At 36.8% G+C, this 22,174-nt stretch overlaps 1 protein-coding gene across 1 annotated transcript in view; it reads right to left on the reverse strand.

Annotated features, from left to right (window-relative positions):
* Positions 1-784: 784 nt before the first annotated feature.
* ADGRL3 (adhesion G protein-coupled receptor L3) overlaps positions 785-22,174 on the reverse strand; it is a 1,741,359-nt gene continuing 1,719,969 nt past the window's right edge. The window contains exon 25 of the mRNA XM_053703187.1: positions 785-2,796. Within this exon, the coding sequence (XP_053559162.1) occupies positions 1,997-2,796 (800 nt within the window). The 3' untranslated portion in view covers positions 785-1,996. The remainder of the gene's footprint in view (positions 2,797-22,174) is intronic.

A 22,174-nucleotide genomic window follows, 5' to 3' on the forward strand; every position in this document is an offset into this window, starting at 1 on the left:
GATCTAGCTGTTGGTATCTTATTTGCAGGAATGTAATTTAGGAGCTAGCCCATTTTTGGTTATAATTTTGCACTCCACTAGTAATCTAGACCTTAGTAATTTATAGTATGCACGTGTTATGTGTTGGCCATGCTCAGTCTGCCATTATTGATTTAAATTAACAGGCTTAAAAAATGAAATTACTGGACACATAACATAGTTGATAAAATTTGGATTGTTTCATTGCAAAAATGTCATCAAAATAAACATGTAAGTCACACAAAATAACATGGATTGTATGAAAACAATTGTGTAAGTGAACTATTTATAATTTGTATGCAAATTGTCTTATTTTCAAAAAGATCTTCTGGCAGTCCCTGAATTCTTACAATCTAAAAGGAAACATATTTATTTAATAGTTGTACAGTATTTACTTCAACAAGTAGACTGTTGAAAATAGTTACACAGCTTTTATAGGGTGTCTGTCGAAAAAAGGATCTGTGCTCAAATAGCATCTGTTATGCTATAAATACAATTATACATACATATATTCTAAATATTTTTTTTTGTTTGTTTATTGGTTGGCAAACAAGTTTCACGTTTACAACAAATATTAGTAATGAGGTCATTCAAGTTTGAGATCATACAAAATAAACCATAAATTATAAAATGAATAAAGTATTGTCTGTGCTGCTAATAAACCCCTTAGAAGGCTATGTTACTTGAAAATATTTCAAAATAAATATATCTAGTATAAGAAAGTAATGGACAGATAAACAAAAAAAATGTGTAATTCTCTCCAAAATAGTTGTTACAATTGTTTTTATTATTGTTATTATCATTTAGGTTTTCCTGCCTTTTTGACTAAAAAAAATCAGTCACTGCTATGCATAGTGTCTGGGCCAAAACATACATAAACACCAATAATTTGAATGAGATTGTCACCACATTTTGAAATTCTGCAGTATACAATGACTACCTGCAAAACATTCCATTTTTGAGGGGATGATGCACCTGTTAAGGGATTTTAAAATACAAAACTTAATTTATTATCTGTGCACGTTTGAAAAAAAAAATCTTTTTCACAAGTGTATCGAATTGTTGAACAGTTAAAAAATAATATATTAACACAAACTAAAATCAAATTACTACGTTTGATTTTTATTTTTTTTCAAGCTGTCTCATTGAAAAATGTATATATTATTAAATAGGTATTATTTGCCCTGGAAAATTTATAGACAAATTGTTCTTTCTTGGTAGACAAAATTTGTAAGACAAGCACAACAGAAAAAAAGTTTGTATTTTTATCCACTACATTAACAGGGACGCAAATTTCAGAGGAACAAAAAGCATACTATATGTGCAATTCTAGTATCTGTACAGTACATAAAACTTCTCTTTTTCATCTGTCATTAGTGTGTTGTTTTTGTATAGTCAGTTAATACAGCAAAACATAAATATATGCGTTTAGCATATGATTCTAAAATATTCCCTTCATTTTATTAGATTTTTTTTTTGTTGGTTTGTTTTTCTAAAATTTCCACAGATAAGCACACTGTGTTTAAAATAAGTGACCAAAAGCCACAATGGGATACATATTCATAGTAAACAGTTCTGTGACATTGCAGCACTCTGATCCTTATGCATCACAACTACTAGATTCTTTAAAAGCATATTAGCCGTTAAATAATGTCCTTGTAGTTTAGAAACAGAGCATCAGGGTAGGTTTAACAGCATAATTAAAGAAGGCCACAAAGAGTGCCAATAACTTTCTTATTCCTTTCATTAACATAATGAAGTCATTATGGGCCAAGGAACAAGAAGGGGGAGCATTAAATGAATATATTCTCCCTCAAGCAGGACTAAAAATCCCAATTAAAAAAAGTCTTTAAGTCTTTAGAACAGCATGAAGATTTAGGAGCACGAACAATATTACCACTGCTTATATTAAATCAGAAAAGTAAACCAGATTTAAATGTTTATTATCTTGAATCCCATATTTTTTTGCTTTTGTCTTCTATAGGCTAGTAACCAGGTGAGCAGGTCCTTTGGAATTTTCCTCAGGGGGAGTTACATCTTTGTTTGGGGGTACTATGAATCCATCACTGCTGCCCCGACCTAATTGATAGTAAGTGTGAAGTTGATGTATATGGTTTCTGGTGCCCAAGTTTGGCATGCTTTTGTAGTAAACATCATCTGTATCACAATTTTTGGCTGGCGGAGGCTCAGTCTGGGTGCTAGTGGTTACACCCTCTGAGGCAGACATGCCAGCTAATGTAGGCATACTAGTGTACAGAGAATCCCTGTTGGGTGATTGTATTTCTTCAGTGTGCTCATTGGTTAGCAGTGGGAAAAAACTCTCACTGTTATCCTGTGGAATCCGTCTCCTAGTGAAATGGTGAGGCTGGTGGTTCTCTGTTGAGTATACTCGTGTTGGCAGCAAGGGGGCATTAGACTCCTCATGTATAAGTTCTAAGCCCAGACTCTCATCATGACTAAAGGAGGTGGCATCATCAAGAACAATTGCGTCATCCTCATTCACATTATTTATGTTATTTACCAGTTTGTTCATCAGATTTCTATTCTGCTCACATGAGCGATCATGACTGTTCATGTAAGAAGGTATATAATTTGAAGTGAGTTCCTTCAAAATCTTCTTCTCTAAGGCAGTCTCATTATGGTTAAAGCCACGGTCAATTATTTGTACACAGTCACTTAGGTATTCACCACTGGCAATGCTATAGCTGTTGCCATGGTTACCATTCAGTGGTAGAGTATCCATGACACTTGTATCCCTGGCATTGTTCAGCAGCCCCTCTGAAAAACATTATATAATAAACAAAGATTAGAATTATTATAGTGATAATTTCACAAACATAATGTTCTAGTAGCAAGTATCATTCATGTGTTGTATTACAATATCAACCTTTTGGTCTATAGAGGCTAAATGATCTAAAACGTTTAAAACATACCACAGAAAAAGAATGTTACTTTACCTATTGATCATTGGTCATAATAAAATATCTAGAGGGTTATAAATGCATTTCCTGCATTCCTTGTAGTTTATTAGGGTATTGCAAAATAAAAATGATTAATGTTATTTAAAATTAGTAAAAGGTTCATAATTATTCACTTTCTGTATACACAATTTATTTTATAGCCATAATGTTTCTCTTTATATATGTAGGTTATTTATGCTTCATGTACTTTATAATTCCTAGTTATTAATTAATATTTTATATCAGAAAATTATTGTATTTTAAATATTGAACTATCAATCTCATATCACATTGCTATTCATGCTGTTTTATCCTGTCTCTTTAACTATGATATATATATATATATATATATATATATATATATATATACACACACACACACACATACATATATATATATATACGTTGATTGGAGTAGCCGTGTTAGTCCAGAGATTTAGATATCAAAATAACAAGAGTACTGCATTGAGCAATGATACTTTTTTTTATTGGACTAACTATACATTTATAAGATGACAAGCTTTCGGAAGAGTTCCTTCCTTTATCAAGTCTGAAGCAATACTGACCAATTCAATGGAATTTACAGATTATATCTTAAAACACAGAATAGCTAAGAAGACAGTGCAGGGAGAGGAGGAGGTGTCGTAAAAATCATGAGGGGGACTTAGGTAACAGGCAGACAGTGTCCCGTGTAGGAGAACAGACAGGGGAAATATAAAGCTTTACATAGAGCATATACTGACATAAAGTTATATATCAACATTGAATCAATATCTATAAAGATGTGAAATTGTATATACAGGGGGAATACAAAAGTTAAAAAAAGACAAAAGTGTGGACATAGGCTTACACAGGTAAGCTTACACAGGTTGAATGAGAACCAAAGCCCTACCAGGAGCTGGCTGAATACACAGGGTGAGCCAATTACAAGAGGCATAAATCTGCACTCACCAATCAGCAGCTAGCTCCTAGTAGTAAATTGCTGCTCCTCAGACTACCTAGGGAACTTTGTCAACAAAGAATACCACACAAATAAAGCAAATTAGATAATAGACATAAATAAGTTTTTTTTTTCTAATTTATCTAAATGATAAATGTTTACTTTTGACTTAAAGGGACACTGAACCCAATTTTTTTCTTTTGTGATTCAGATAGAGCATGCAATTTTAAGCAACTTTCTAATTTACAATTTTTCTTCATTCTCTAGCTATGTTTATTTGAAAAAGAAGGCATCTAAGCTTTTTTTTGCTTCAGTACTCAGGAGAGCACTTTTTTTATTGGTGGATGAATTTATCCACCAATCAGCAAGAACAACTTACATTCTTGCATTTCAAATAAAGATAGCAAGAGAATGAAGAACATTTGATAATAGGAGTAAATTATAAAGTTGCTTAAAATTGCATGCTCTATCTGAATCACAAAAGAAAAAATGTGGGTTCAGTGTCCCTTTAACTATCCATTTTAACTTTCATGGTTCAGATTATGCATACAATTTAAGACGGTTTTTCAATGTACTTTTGTTTTTATATTTACTTTGTTATCTTTGTATCCTTGATACAATCCTTGATTAAATGAATACCTATGTAAGCTCATGAGCAGCAATGCACTTGGCTACTGTATGCACATATGCCTCATCATTGGCTTTTCTCATGTGTTCAGCTAGATTCAGTAGTGCAAGCAAGAGAGCAATAATACAATGCACTAACAGTGCATTTTTTTTTAGCAATTTGAGGTCCCTTTAAAGCTCTGTAATGTCTGACCCTGTCTCTCTTATATTCAGTGGCGGAACAACTACAGGTGCAGCATGTGTAGTGGTACCGGGGCCCGAGCTGTAAGGGGGGCCCAAAAAGCAGCGCATCAGCAAGCTGCGGTGTATGTCTGGGTTTTTTTTTTTTACATGAAGATTTGGCTGGAGAGGCTAATGTAGGCTGCACGTAATGCATGTATTTATTTTAAATTGTCAGCCTGGGTGTTGGATTTGTGTGAGGAGCAGTGGTGCAGAGTAGAGGATATCAAACACAGAGCGCAGAGGCAGTGACACTGTGCTGAGGTCTGAGTTCCATTTCCTTCAGTGACTTAACTGTGCCTGCTGTCGAGGTCTCTCTGTCCATGCAGTGATGTGGGGGAGGGGCATCTTTGTTGCAGAGAGGCATCCAAGTAAGAGGGAGACAGAAGGGAAGCCAATATGGAATGCCATCATATGTTATCTAGGCTGTGAGTGAGCCATAAGTTTCATGTTTCAAGTTGTTAGTTTAGTTTTGTGAAAAGCTGTTTAAAGGGACACTGAACCCAATTTTTTTCTATCATGATTCAGATAGAGCATGCAATTATAAGCAACTTTCTAATTTACTCCTATTATCAAATTATTTAGATGCCTTCTTTTTCAAATAAAGAAAGCAAGAGAATGAAGAAAAATTGATATTAGGAGTAAATTAGAAAGTTGTATAAAATTGCATGCAAAAATGCGAAAGAAAAAATTTGGGTTCAGTGTCCCTTTAAGTACATTTCTTGTTAAAGAGTGCTGCAAAGCACCGTCTAGCAGATATTGCAGCCCTCTCTGACAGTAAAGCAGCTTAAGCAGTTTGTTTAATAATTTTTTTTTTTTTACCATTTACCATATACAGGTATACCCCGCTCATATAGCGGGTTAGGGACCGGAGCCCCGCTGTAAAGTGAAAACCGCCTTAAAGTGAAACAAGGCAGTTTTAGCTTTCTTTTCACTTGCCAGTGTGTTTAAAGACTTGAAAACATGCTTGAACTAACATATATTAGGGGTGCAATAGTGCTACGTTTAGTTTAACACTAGCACAGCACAGTATTCAATAAATACTGTACCTGTAAAATAGTGACAATTACTGTAGTAAAATCTGCCAGACTATAACAATAAGACACAGATTGCACTGTAATGCTGTAAACAGAGTGAACTAAGCATAACAAAATGGTGCCAGTCACTTTCCTCACAAACTCCTGAAGATTACAGAACCGTTTCAAAATCCTTGAAGGTTGAACTTAAGCTCCACAAAGCGCTGTATTAGCGAAGCGCTGTAAAGTGAAGCGCTGTAAAGTGAGGTATACCTGTATTGTATATATAGATGTATATATATATATATATATATATATATATAGTCCCAGAAGGGATAAGCACAGTCCCACAACTTTAATTAATGTAAGGGTGCTCCTTATGGTAGTACAGGCAATCCAATGCAAAGAGAAAAAAGCGTGTTTGTATACTATGGTTATCATGACTACATGAGGCTGATTTCGTTGAGTTCAATTGGGATATTGTGTTATGTATATAATATACTTTAATCTACAATGTGCTAGGCTGATAGATTATGTGTATTCTTTGTAATATAATCGTATGTATTCTTTTCACTCATGTTTTCTTTACAGGACCAAAATCCTGCGTTGCCCGAGATGGTGACGTCATCAAGGGGTGGCGCAATACTCGGGAGAGCGTGTGTGATGCCGGTATCCTGTATATAGGGTGTTTGGTGTCAGGGTAAGTCATTGTTTTTGTTTTGTATGTCTGAGGAAGGGGTTAAACTCCCAGAAAACGTTAACAGTTAAGGAGTAAAACTGATTTAAAAGTCCAGGTTAGTGCACTTATTATTGTGCAATTTTTCTGTTGCACCCCAGGTGAATTTACAATTAGAATCTGGAGTGCTTGTCTGTTTGGCATTATTATATGTATACATAAATATATTTATATAGATCTATAAATATATATTTATAATTTTTTAGGGCACAGTGTGGTGTATATATTCAGTACAACTGCATATCTCAAAACTGGTGATATGCTTTCATGCAAATACAGGATATCTTGAGGGGGGGCCCCAAAAAAATTTCTTGCACCAGGGCCCTTTGTTAGGTCCGCCACTGCTTATATTTTTCGGTTACATCATCCCTGTTCATTGTTATTTTAAAGTTATTGACACTCCTGACTATTTAAAAGCAATGACCTAATTATATAATACATATATAGAAAAAATATAGACGATAAAAGGTTTTACACATGATAAACTTGAAATGGATGTAAATTGTGGAACTAAATTCAACATTTTAGCATATCTTGATAGTTTTGCAAACCTTTTTCCTATTTTTCTGGGACTAACTAGGATGCTCATACACACTATTTGACAATTGCCAAATTAGCTGAATATATTTTGCCTTATAAGAGAAATGGCAAGAGTAATTTAAAGTTGCATTAAAAGGTGACATATACTGTGCATAGTTATACTTTGGAAGATCTGTATAATTTAATATTTTTACATAAAGTGACAGGAAACAGTTACTGAGGTTAAAGGGGACACATTTAAGAAGCTGTGAAAGCAGCTTATGAGTGTCTTCTCGCATGAGTGAGCCTATAGCCAAGATTTAAGAAGCTGTTTCTTTGAACCCTTTATGCCAACTGTAAAGTGGCTTTCTTCAATCCCCCAGACTTTTCCGACTGGGATGACAGACAGCCCCTGCTCATGCGCTATTCGGTGTGTGTGAGCAGGGGACTGGCATTGCCGATTTCGGATTGCTTGCAATAAAAAATACGGGCAGCATTTAGCCGGAATGCCAGCTGGACAGGTGCTTAGATGTTCACCCCTGTTTGTCCGGCCTGTGTTAAATAGAGGCTATAGTCATCACACAAAATTATTAAATGTCCTATGCACACAGAGCTTCAGTTACAAAGACTGAAGAGGCTAGATCTGTATGACAAATTCCTATTTTACCTTAGTTTTATCTTGAAAGATTACTCATGCTGCAGTTAATGTACTTAATAGGATACATCTCCATACACTTACTAAATCTAGGTCTAACTCATGTAAGCAGTGGAGAGATTTCTCTTGCTTGACAATCTGCCTACAATGTATTGTGAATATGCCTTATTAAATTATCTTATGATAAATTATTTAGTAGATGACCACTTTAAAAAAAACAAAAGCAATGTTAATAAAATAGTACAGCTTTCCGGGGGGGGGGGGCGTGTCTAACTGGCAGCAGTGATGGCTGCTTTTTTTCATGGCTGAGCAACAGAGTAAATAAATCTGCTATTTATTACTCAGAAGATTGGTGATCTTGGGCACTTCTCGACATTAGAGGGAGATCCAGGACTTACTGAGTTGATCACACTACTTTTAAGAAAGATATTTCAGCCCGGAACACCTTAATTGATGAAGTGCGTAGCAGAGGTCCTTTAGTGACCTAGGCCTTCATTTCGCCCTCCCCATATTCCTATGTATCTAGGATTAACAGCTATATACGCTGTATAACTTTCACTTAGCCACCATGGAGAAGCAAATTCTACTTGCGCTGGAAGAGCTACTGACAACACATCTCATTCGCATGGAGGAGGAGATACTCAACACAATCCAGCATGCCTATGGGACAAAATCTGATACGGAGTACGTTGCTGAGGCCCTACCGATACCAATGGATCAGGAGTCACATTTACCCTACGTGCTTGCAGTACCTGAGCACCGGACGGACGGAGCGCATATATCTGAAGACGAGACCCCTGTGGTGGGCCTACTGCGGTCCGGATGCACTTTGGAGGCTCCTGCTCCAGGTGGGAAAAAGAGATCTATCGTGGATATTCATCTAGATTCCCTACCTGATCTATTAAACTGTCAAGCGACTGACTTGGAGAGGAGATCTCGCTGCGACGCTGGACACCTTTGCAGCGAGTGGGGAGGCAGATACAAGTCACGCAGCGCTTTTCAGCAGCACCATGCTGCATTACAAGAACTGATCGCTCCTGTACCCGCTGTTACGGCTAGCAGGCCCTGGATTCCACGTTTAATTTTGCCAACACCTCCACGCCCAGACAAGCTGTAGCTACAAGTTGAGATGCATCAGAGGGTGATAAGTTTTTCAATTTGGTCCGTGTATAGCTGCCACCCACCCCAGAAGGACAATTATATGACACTAGCTGAGCCTCATAGGAGATCTGGAGTGGGTTAGGATGTTCACATGCAGCAAGTTCATGTTATGTAACTGTCATCGTTCCCTAAGACTTGTTGCACTTTGATCTCATTATGAGACTCTGACATTAGTTCATTAGTACTAGTAAATAACTTCTGATTTGATGAGGGGTCCTGTGTTTCTCTCTGTATTTATCGTGTTTTAGGATTTATTTTTTGTTAATGCCATGTGTTAGCTTGTTTTCTGTTTGTGAAGTGCATATTTCCATGTTCAGTCTGTCCTACAGATATTTTGAGATCCACTGAAAATGCAGGTCGTCATATAGTATTCACTGCTGCAGCTTAACATATAATAGAGTTAGCATATATATGATATACAGCTGCAGGGCTTCTCCACTAGAGGGGAGTGGAGGAGTACTTTTTAATATATATGTATATAGATGAAAGGGTCCACCTATGGCCTCACCTACATTAAAGAGGGTTTAAGATCCCAGTATTGTCCCTCCATGTATACATAAAGTAGCCTTAGCTAAGAATTTCATATACACTCCATGTTAATTAGAAGTTCATTCCTATAATTAAAGGCCCAAAAGGGGCCATTTCAGAATTTAATAGTCCTCTCTTAGTCAGCATAAGTGTTTTTGGGCCCAAGAGTGGCCTTCAGCCCTATAAGAGGATTCTATAATATGCTCAACGCACAAAAAATAAATTAAAGAGATTCCTAACATATATATATGTGCTAATATACATGCCGAATATGGTTCTTTCATTTACAGTTGATATGAATGTGTTGATATTTTACTTAGTATGTCTATCTGGCAGATTGAATCTTAGCTATTATACCGGCAATGGTCTGTAACTACTTTCTTGTGTTCGCTGAGTTATTGTGTCTATCAGTATCATATGAATAGATTATCCACAGTAAGCCTAACTGTACTTTTTACCTGATGATTTGTTAATTTGTCATTTAATATTTAGATTTGTATCCAGTATAGACTTTAGTGTCTGTTTGTTTGACCTGATGTCATTGTGAACTGTAACATTTTTTGTTTCCTTTTTATCCTTTGGATGTATTCTTTACAAACCTCAATAAAATAAAAATTGTTTTGAAAAAAAAAAAAAAAATGACAAATAAAAAAAAAAAAATAGTACAGCTTTCCAATAAGCTCACTCCTAGAACATCTCAGAGGTGGCGGACGAGTTAAGGAGCAGCAGTCTTAGGATCGCTGCTTCTTAACTTCCACTTCAGCCGGAACCGAAGTGGAGTGGGTCGGAGGTAGCATCCGCTGCCTCTTAAATAGACCCCATTGTCTGTAAAACCATATATATACATTTTTATATATATATATATATATATATATATATATATTTGGAGAGGGCCAGCATTTACGGTTTCTTTAGTCATCTGCCCAGGGTGCTTCCATGATATAAATATAACTTGCAAAGAACAGGATGCACTCACTAGGGTTTTGATCGTTTTGGGGTGTTACCCCCTTCTTCAGACATTCAAAAATAACAATAACCATTATTATAAATTATTGTTATTTTTGAATTTCTGACAAAGGGGATAACACCCAGAAACATTACAATAAAGGGTAACAATCAAAATCCTAGTGAGTGCATCCTGCACTTTGCAAGAGATATATATATATATATATATATATACACACACACACACACACACCAAAACAAAAATTGTTTTTTTGTTTTAACAGTTTTCACTAAAGCTACCTAGAAGATTTCCATTATTATTTATGGTTTTATATTATATAATATGGTTTAGACCAGGGGTCAGCAATCTTGGCACCCCAGATGTTTTGGAACTTTATTTACCATGCTGCTGAAATGTAGTTCCAAAACATCTGGGGTGCAAAAGTTGCTGACCCCTGGTTTAGGCTGTGCAATGTTTATATAATATGCATATTGCATCACCTCCATATGCCTCAGATCCAAAACATTGACTGCAACTATTAATAACAACTCAATAAAAAGCACAGCACTATTGTTTATTTATTCTTGACAGTGTATTATCTAACATTTCATAATTAAAATAGGTTAGCCAACAAGGAGAATAAGCAAGGAATGGCTATAATAAGTCAGTTTATGCTGGTATAATAAAAACAGCCAAGTATATTTAGTTTCTAAACATACAGTGGGTATTGAGACAAAATCTGCCCCCTTGAAAATAATCACATTTTGTTGCTTTGCAGCCTAAAATATAGACAGACACAGTTTTTGTTCAGCCAGTTGAAATTACTCAGTACAACTTATAACATCCAAGTGAAAGATATAACTCCAACATGTCAGGCAAAAATAAAGACAATTCAAAAACAGAATCACTGAGTTGGAAAAAGGATCACCCCCTCCTAAAATTACTTGTAAACTCAATCAGGTGTAGCTAATCGCCTTGTCAACGACACACACAAAGCCATTTGACCTTCAACTGTGATCAGCTCTGGACATATTGATTAGCTCAGCATGAAAGGAGCTTTCCTGGAGCATCTCAGTCCCTGGTAGTGCAAAGGAAGCAAACAATCAACTATGGGTGTCAAAGCACTGTCAAAAGATCTCCGGGATAATGTTGTGGACAGGCACAAGTCAGGAGATGGATACAAGAAAATATCAAAGGGTTTATCAATACCCTGAAGCACAGTGAAGTCTATTATTAAAAAGTGGTATTTGGTACAACACAGACCCTCTCTGGATCAGGACGTTGCTCCAAACTGGATAAAAGAGGCAGGAGGAACTCTGAAGCAGTTGCAGGAATTTATGACAAAGAGTGGTCATTGTGTGCATGTGACAACAATATCACAAATTCTCCACAAATGTGGCTTGTATGGGATGGTTGCAAGGAAAAAGGCACTTGCCGTCACAACTGAGCTTTGCCATAACACACCTAGGAGATTCTGAGGCCACATGGAAAAAGTTGTTATGGTCAGATGAGACTAAAATTTAATTATTTGGCCTCAACACCAATCCAATAGAACTTATCATCCAAATAACACTATACCTACAGTAAAGTATGGAGGTGGTAATATCCTGTTATGGGGGTGTTCCTCTGCAGCAGGCACTGGATCACTTGTCAGGATAGAAGGAATAATGGATGGGGCAAAATACCGTCAAATTATTGAGGAAAATGTGCTGCCCTCTGCCAGGAAGTTGTTTACCTTCCAACATGACAATGGCCCAAAGCACACAGCAAAAATGACCACACGGTGGTTGAAGGAGAAAAAGGTGAATGTCCTTGCATGGCCTAGTCAGAGCCCAGACTTAACCCCCATTGAATATCTGTGGCATGACTTAAAGACTGCAGCCCACAAACGGTCACCATCAAATGTAACAGAACTGGAGCAGTTCTGCAAAGAAGAGTGGCCAAATATTGCACAGTCTAGATGTGCAAAGTTAGTTGATACATATCCTAACAGACTAAAGGCTGTAATTAAAGCAAAAGGTGGTCCAAAAAACACTGACACAAAGGGGTGATCCTTTTTCCAACTTAGTAATTCTGTTTTTGAATTGTCTATTTTTGCCTGACATGTTGGTGTTGTATCTTTCACTTGGATGTTATAAGTTGCACTGAGTAATTACAACTGGATAAACAAAAACTGTGTCTGTCTTTATTCAGGAAATGCAAAGCAACAAAACGTGATTATTTTCAATACCCACTGTATTAGGAGCATTACATTTTACTAAAGCGTATACAGTATTTGAAAGAGACCAGGACTATTTATTGTTATACATGGTTAGGTTGATAATTCATTGTTTGAATATTGTTTAAATAGCAGGATTCAAAACAGTTACACCACAATCTTATTTTTTCCAGAATTTCCCTTTGTATTTAGTACTGTTCAGAATGTTGATATTTTCCTGTCAAAAATGTGCCTTCTGTGGCCAAACAACAATAGCTGCTTACTCAGCTGTCTTTAGACACTAGTCATTAACTGTTTTTTACAATCCTTTCAGTGCCTTCCATCTCTGACAAGCATGAGATGAGAGGATGGAGGTAGCAGGTGCTGTAGAAATAGTGGCAAGCAGTGGACAGCTAATCTGAATGACATTTTTTCTCATAAAGTCTATCAGTACTTTATATGCTGAAATTATATCTTTAACACTGTACATTTAAATACCAAATACACCAAACAGCAAAGAGTCTAATCTGGGAAATTTCAGAAGATCTGCCAAAGTAACAGGAAAAGCCTCAAATAGAAAAGAGAAAATAAAACTTCCTAGAGGGATACTGCATCAAAAGTATCTCAATGGATGTTTCAAGCAATGGTACTCACACAGAAAAGAACTTCAAAAGCTCTAAGATATGCAACAATTAATGGAGAAAACCCAGGTTCTTTATGGCATTCCAGTTTATTTAACATAAATATGAGTATTAAAAATCAACAATCACTTAGGGGTCACAGATATTCTTTAACATAAAAAACAGTTAGCACTTGTTAAGCCTAACATGTGCTTTGGATATAATGTCCTGCTAACGTGGCATTTCAGTTTTGTCTGCAAAAAACAAGAGTCCACCCTGCCTCGAGATGTAATTATATGGATAAACCATGTGGTTCTCTACCTTGTTCTGAAATATTCCACATTGGAATTTTTGCAATTTGATGTTTTTGGTATTTAAGATGGTATGTAAATATTTTCATAGAAAGGACAATAAATAAGTATTTAAATGACACAGTTTTCTACACACAAAAAATAGCATCTGGCATAAGCAATTGACAGCTCCCTGAGCTTCATAAAATAGTTTCATTTTGTCCAGCGTATACACTTGGCACTATAAACTACCTAATATGTAGTTGAGCAACCTTTTCCCATTGCAACACTAGTTAAGGGTGAATACATTTTTGAAAGGACATACTTATACTGTTTCTTAAGAAGCTAATTTTATAGGGTTAATATAATAAAAAAAATATGGAAAATTGTGATTAGAACAATATTTTTAACATTAAAAACTACAGTAGTGGTGGCAAAAATGCTCAAGATTGCAGATAAAATGTTTTCTGGTCACTGGACTTCATTGTAGTACTTAATGTATTATTGTAATAAAAATACATGTTTTAGACCAGCAATTGTTTATATATTTAATATTAGTATGTTTAAAATAAAAATGAGAAAAAAGTAACTCTAAAATTACATGAAACCCATTCTTTCATGATTCAGCATACATTTTAAACAACTTTCCAATTTACTTCAATTATCAAATTTGCTTAATTCTTATAGTATCGTTTGTTGAAAGAGCAGCAATTTAATACTGGGAGCAAGCTGAACACATAGGGTGAGCCAACGACAAAAGGCATATATGTAGAGAAACTAAGGTGTACTTTTCAAGAAAGAATATCAAGAGAACAAAGCAAATCAGATAATAGTAAACTGGAAAGTTGTTTAAAGCTCCATGTTTTATTTAACCTGTTGCGCCAAATGGATGTAGGTACTATGGCCCCAAGTTATCAAAGTCTGGCGGACCTGATCCGACAGTGCGGATCAGGTCCGCCAGACTTCGCCGAATACGGCGACCAATACGCTCGCCGTATTCAGCATTGCACCGGCAGCTCACAAGAGTTGCTGGTGCAACGCCGCCCCCTGCAGACTCGCGGCCAATGGGCTGCCAGCAGGGGGGTGTCAATCAACCCGATCGTACTCGATTGGGTTGATTTCCGGCGATGTCTGTCAGCCTGCTCAGAGCAGGCGGACAGGTTATGGAGCAGCGGTCTTTGTGACTGCTGCTTCATAACTTGTGTTTCTGGCGAGCCTGCAGGCTTGCCACAAACACGGGGCATCAAGCTCCATTCAGAGCTTGATACATATGCTCCTATGTCACACAGTACTTTGTCTAGCATACTGTGTTAATATAGTACCTACATCCAGAACATAGGCACATGTTGCAGTCCCTGCTGTCAGCTTAGATAGCAGGAAATGCAACCAGATGGAAAAAGGCAGTGACACGGTGGTAGGGAAGGAGAGAGGTGGGTGGGTGCCATAGTGCAGGAGGTTGGAAAGAGGGGCATGAAATTGGTTTGAAAGGGAGAGGGAGGGATGGGAACCCACACTACAGAAAAAAGTGAAGTTGGAGGTGATCAGGGTGTGGGGTTCCCTACACTACAGAGAAATATATATAATTAATAAATAAAAAATTACATAATAAATAATTTGTTATTGGCAGACGGGCTGCCAGTAAAAAAACATGGTGGGGAAAAGTGGTAGGGGGATTAGAGGGATGTTTGGGGGGATTAGGAAGGTGAGGAGGAATCCCTACACTACATAAATTAAAGAATAAATATTCAAAAATAAATAAATTAATAAAAGCCCTAAACTGCATACTGCATACAGACGTCTGCCAAAACCTAAAATGGCGGTGACTAGTAGGGGGGGGGAGGAGGGAAATAGAGCTGTTTGGGTGGTATTAGGTATAGATCAGAGTATGGGAGGTGTCAGTTGGGAGGATAATCCCTACACTACAGCAAATATTAACCTTACAAGATAACTAATTAATCCCTTCACTGCTGTGAATTTGAGAAGTGTGGTGTGCAGCTGCAGTTAGCGGCCTTAGAATTGTGAAAAACCAATGCCAAAGCTATGCATATCTGCAGTTTCTGAACAAAGGGGATTCCAGATAAACTTTTACAACAATTTGTCTTATGACTGGAGTAGTTGTGTATAAATAATTTCAATGAGAAACCCAAAGTTTGATCTAATCTGGCAGCCAAATAGTGGCATGAAATGGGCCTAGATTTATACCTTGGAATGTCTGCTTTAAATAAATGTTGGGAATTTGGTCAGATCTACTATAATCAATGAGAGTTACCCCATTGCATAATTTTAGCCATAGCTGCAGTTTAAGATCTTAAAATAATAAAAAATAATGAAAACTATATAAATGTCTGGTCTTAGCTGAATTAGAGGATGCCAATGAACACGTTTTTATATTTTTTTCTACAGTTTAGAAAGCTACATAATTTTGTGGACTGGGATAAAATGTTTTTATAGATTTCTTTACTTTTTTGCGTGGTAATTTTACAATAATGTCTTAATTCTGTGAATAAATAGCTTGTTGAAGTTGTCATTGAAAACTTTCTTCTATGCCAAAAAAAAGGTCAATAAAAAAAAAATGATGTCCACTGGGCACCTTAAATAGATTTTTTCTGTGTAATTTAAATTTTTCCATAAAATACAATTTTTGCAAAACAATTTTGATACAATTTACATATGCATATATACATGGTACAGGTTACAGGACACCACTGCAGGTACTAACTTGTCTTCTAGGCTATAGCACCATTTAAAAGAAATGTACTCTTGAGAAGAGATCTGTGATGTCTTGAAAACTTATGGAATAAAAAAAACAAAATCTTTTTAAAAGCCACGTGAGGCACTTAGAATAGGAACTGGCGTATAATGGGCACTGCTGTTAGGGATTATATTATAATTTATTACAAAAAATAAACAATTTTGTGGACAGGTTTGCAAAAAGTTGAATGCACCCACCCAATGTTGTTCATGCTATTTAGTGATTTCTCTCTCGCGCAAACACCGACAGAAGTAAACTTTAAACGTGGGCGGGTTAGTGCGCATATTACAAGTTGAAAGTAAAATGTTTGCATGTGAGCGAAAGCCAACCTGCGCTAACATCAGGACATTTTAATATTTTATAAATGTGTTTTACTGTGTATGTACTGTAAATATTTTACATTACAATGTTCTTCACATAGGGGGAAATGTTAGATATAAAATATTTTCTTTTATGTGAAAAACCCTTTGGGTTAGCACAGTAAGTTTAACTCCTTTGAAATCCAGAATTGGTCTGAACGAACCTTCTTTCTTTGGGACAATGAATATATTTGAATAAAAACCCAAAATGTAATATGAAAAACATGACCATATGCCATTTTAACTCTGTGAGATGTTGTTATAATTGAAGTAATTAGCATGCTAAAAAAAAAATTGTGTAAAAAATTGATACTGTGTTTTTTTATGGTATTTTTTTCCTCTAATCATGTAAAACAATTCTGTAAAAATACATTTTACTTAAATGTACTTACATTTAAAGGGACACAACATCTCAAAGGGCAAGATTACATGTGGCGTGTTAATGATAGTGCACACGGTAACCAGTTTTGTTCATGCTACTGTGATATTACAAGTTAATGATAAAGTGTGTTAATATTTAGCGCAAGTTAGCATGCCCGACATCACTTGAGCGCAGTTTATACACTCTAAGGATATCACGTTCATGCTGGTATTACAAGTTATAGTTTGCATTTGAGTGAAAAGCTGAAACTGTGCTAGAATATTTAGCGCAATTTAAGAGTGGAAGTAAACTGTAAGGGTTAAAACATTTTTTGCACAAAACACAAAAATTAAATATTAAACACATTATACACACTTTAATATAAATAAAAAGGTTTTAAAAGGGTTAAAAGGGATATGGTAAATAGCAAAGTGTTTGACTGGAAAGGGCTCAATTGTATATAGATATGTCTAAATATGTATATGTGTATACATGTGTATTTATGTGATTATATGTGTAAATATGTATAAACACCTAAAAACTTCATAGCCCAGTTTCTGGCTACTAAAGTTTTAATTGTATATATGTATATGTAAATGTTTTATCTGGCTCATAAATTGGTGTATGTAGCTCCTCAAACTTCCTTCATGTCTTTTATAATTTTTAAGTCATACAGTGCAGAACCAATAGCAATCTATGTACAAAACCATAAACACAAGTAATAGAGAGAAACTAAGGACCTTGTGTACTAAAGGCTGTGCAGAAAAGGTTTTCAACTTGAGAACCTGTCAGCATGGCTTTTCATTCAATGGGCAGTAGACCCTGTACTTCCACTACCCAGATGTATCCTTACACACTTGAGTTTCAGTTTGTAAGGGCCTGTCAATCTCCCTGAGCGAGCATGCTCGGGGTGATTTCAATACGCCATCTCAGAGGTGGAAAAGAGCATAAGAAGCAAGCAGGCTGGTGACCGATTCTTCTTATATTGCAGGAAGCAGGCTTGCATGTGCAAGCCTTCTACATAAGGGCTCAAAAGCAGCTTGAGCATAAATATATGTTAATATCTCAGTATCCTTTTACTTTAATCAAATATGCTGGTACACTTACAGCATGTGCTGGCATACAGAGGCAGGGGGTGATGAGTTTGGGGATAGAGCATTTATAGCTGGCATACAGAGGCAGATAACAACCTATGATAACTATTGTAACCATATGGCACTAAAAGGGTATGTTCCATTACAAATAGAAGGTAGAAGATGAGGAGCGGCTGTAGTTTAAAAAGTAATCCTTTATTGAACAAAAAAGTTAAAATCTGGGAAGCATCCCACAATGATAGAAAGGCAGCGCACCGCTTTCTATCATTGTGGGATGCTTCCCAGATTTGAACTTTTTTGTTCAATAAAGGATTACTTTTTAAACTACAGCCGCTCCTCATCTTCTACCTTCTACATTCATCACCATTTTTTGGAACCGCTGCACCCACCTGGTCAGGTTTTGGCAGTTTGCCAGGTACCAGAACATTTCCCCTCCTTGTCTATACGTCACAAGTGACGTCTTTGGAACCTCACATCAGGATCTACGATCAGCGTGGGGCAAACTGACGCCGGGCGAACAGCTGATTCAGCTGCTGAGTCTGATCTCCACCCGTGAAGCACACGGATAGTGCCCGGCTGTGGAGAGAGAAAGCTCCTTTTTGCCTTTAGCCTAGATCTTCAATCAAGGTAATCTCCTGATGATAGGAGGAGGGGGGAGAGGGATTGTTATTGTACCGGTCTTTGGCTAAGATTGAATCTGGCATATGAAAGGATTATATTTGCAGATTGCCTACACTTCTCTGTCACTGCCATTACAAATAGCACATGAACCAGTAACAAAACTCTGCTTGGTGTGGACACTCTGAAGGCAATGTTTGTAACTAAGGTTAACTTGTGTTGAGTTTTTTAAGATGCTTTTTCATATAAATGTGTGATGTTTTTTGCACGCTCTTAGAATCAATGTCAGCAGGTTTGTATGCTTGGTTAATGTATTTTTATGCCGGGGCATGTAATTGATGTACAAATCTTAAAAGGCTAGGATGAGTCCTACTTCACTAAAGGGGTGTGGTCACATGATCAGGCAATGCATCTCAAATGAGAAAAAAATGTTGGTTGAGGCTTGCTGGATATAAACAATCTCCCATAAGTGTAGCCTTTTTATCAATGTTTATGACTCCCTATGGGATTTTTTTTAAAAGGGACATGAAACCCAAAATTTCTTTCATGATTCAGACAGAGCATGTAATTATAAACAACTTTTCCAATTTAATTATTTTATAAAATTTTTATTAATTTACTTGTTAACCTTTGTTGAAAAGCAAAAAGGTAAGATCAGGAGTGTGCACGTGTCTTCAGCACTATATGGCAGCAGTTATGAAAGAATGCTATATATTAGCAAGAGCACTATTTCCTGTCATGTAGGGCTCTAGACACGTGCATGCTTCCTATCCACCTATCTAGATCTCTATCTCTTCTACAAAAAATAACAAGAGAACAAAGCATATTTTATAATAGAAGTAAATTGAAAACTTTTTTTTAAAATTGTATTCTCTATCAGAATCATGAAATAAAAGTTGTGGGGTTCATGTCCCTATAAATGTTAATATGATAAGCTGTATGGAAAAAACATAATTTATGTAAGAACTTAACTGATAAATTCATTTCTTTCATATTGGCAAGAGTCCATGAGCTAGTGACATATGGGATATGCAATCCTACCAGGAGGGGCAAAGTTTCCCAAACCTCAAAATGCCTATAAATACACCCCTCACCACACCCACAATTCAGTTTAACGAATAGCCAAGCAGTGGGGTGATAAAGAAAGGAGTAGAAAGCATCAACAAAGGAAATTTGGAAATAATTGTGCTTTATACAAAAAATGATAACCACCATAAAAAGGGTGGGCCTCATGGACTCTTGCCAATATGAAAGAAATGAATTTATCAGGTAAGTTCTTACATAAATTATGTTTTCTTTCATGTAATTGGCAAGAGTCCATAAGCTAGTGACATATGGGATATCAATACCCAAGATGTGGAGTCTTCCACTCAAGAGTCACTAGAGAGGGAGGGAATAAAAATAAAAACAGCCATATTCCGCTGAAAACATTAGTCCACAACCCAAAAAAAAAATAAGTTTATTTCATATTTGAAAGAAAAAACTTAAATCAAAAGCAGAAGAATCAAACTGAAACAGCTGCCTGAAGAACTTTTCTACCAAAAACTGCTTCCGAAGAAGCAAATACATCAAAATGGTAGAATTTAGTAAATGTATGCAAAGAAGACCAATATGCTGCTTTGCAAATCTGATTAACTGAAGCTTCATTCTTAAAAGCCCACGAAGTGGAGACTGATCTAGTAGAATGAGCTGTAATTCTCTGAGGCGCGGTTTGACCCGACTCCAAATAAGCTTGATGAATCAAAAGTTTCAACCAAGAAGCCAAGGAAATAGCAGAAGCTTTCTGACATTTCCTAGGACCAGGAAATAAAACAAATAGACTGGAAGTCTTCCTAAAATCTTTAGTAGCTTCCACATAATATTTCAAAGCTCTTACCACATCCAAAGAATGTAAGGATCTCTCCAAAGAATTCTTAGGATTAGGACATAAAGAAGGGACAACAATTTCTCTACTAATGTTGTTAGAATTCACAACCTTAGGTAAAAATTGAAAAGAAGTCCGCAAAACTGCCTTATCCTGATGAAAAATCAGAAAAGGAGACTCACAAGAAAGAGCAGATAGCTCAGAAACTGTTCTAGCAGAAGAGATGGCCAAAAGGAACAACACTTTCCAGGAAAGTAGTTTAATGTCCAAAGAATGCATAGGCTCAAATGGAGGAGCCTGTAATGCCTTCAGAACCAAATTAAGACTCCAAGGAGGAGAAATTGATTTAATGACAGGATTAATACGAACTAAAGCCTGTACAAAACAGTGAATATCAGGAAGTATAGCAATCTTTCTGTGAAATAAGACAGAAAGAGCAGAGATTTTTCCTTTCAAGGAACTTGCAGACAAACCCTTATCCAAACCATCCTGAAGGAACTGTAAAATTCTAGGAATTCTAAAAGAATGCCAGGAGAATTTATGAGAAGAACACCATGAAATGTAAGACTTCCAAACTCTATAATAAATCTTTCTAGAGACAGATTTACGAGCTTGTAACATAGTATTAATCACTGAGTCAGAGAAACCTCTATGACTTAGAACTAAACGTTCAATTTCCATACCTTCAAATTTAATGATTTGAGATCCTGATGGAAAAACGGACCTTGAGATAGTAGGTCCAGCCATAACGGAAGTGGCCAAGGCGGGCAACTGGACATTCGCACCAGATCCGCATACCAAAACCTGTGTGGCCATGCTGGAGCCACCAGCAACACAGAAGACTGTTCCATGATGATTTTGGAGATCACTCTTGGAAGGAGAACTAGAGGCGGGAAGATGTAAGCAGGATGATAACACCAAGGAAGTGTCAGTGCATCCACTGCTTCCGCCCGAACATCCCTGGACCTGGACAGGTATCTAGGAAGTTTCTTGTTTAGATGAGAGGCCATGAGATCTATCTCTGGAAGACCCCACATCTGAACAATCTGAGAAAACACATCTGGATGGAGAGACCACTCCCCTGGATGTAAAGTCTGGCGGCTGAGATAATACGCCTACCAATTGTCTACACCTGGGATATGCACCGCAGAGATTAGACAGGAGCTGGATTCCGCCAAGCAAGTATCCGAGATACTTCTTTCATAGCTTGGGGACTGTGAGTCCCACCCTGATGATTGACATAAGCCACGGTTGTGATATTGTCTGTCTGAAAACAAATGAACGGTTCTCTCTTTAGCAGAGGCCAAGACTGAAGAGCCCTGAGAATTGCACGGAGTTCTAAAATATTTATTGGTAATCTCGCCTCTTGAGATTTCCAAACCCCTTGTGCTGTCAGAGCTCCCCAAACAGCTCCCCAACCTGAAAGACTTGCATCTGTTGAGATCACAGTCCAGGTTGGCCGAACAAAAGAGGCCCCTTGAACCAAACGATGATGATCTATCCACCATGTCAGAGAGTGTCGTACATTGGGATTCAAGGATATTAATGGTGATATCTTTGTATAATCCCTGCACCATTGATTCAGCATGCAAAGCTGTAGAGGTCTCATATGAAAACGAGCAAAGGGGATCGCGTCCGATGCTGCAGTCATGAGACCTAAAACTTCCATGCACATAGCCACTGAAGGGAATGAC

This window comes from Bombina bombina, chromosome 2 (genome assembly GCF_027579735.1).
Source record: "Bombina bombina isolate aBomBom1 chromosome 2, aBomBom1.pri, whole genome shotgun sequence".
Classification (NCBI taxonomy): Eukaryota; Metazoa; Chordata; class Amphibia; order Anura; family Bombinatoridae; genus Bombina; species Bombina bombina.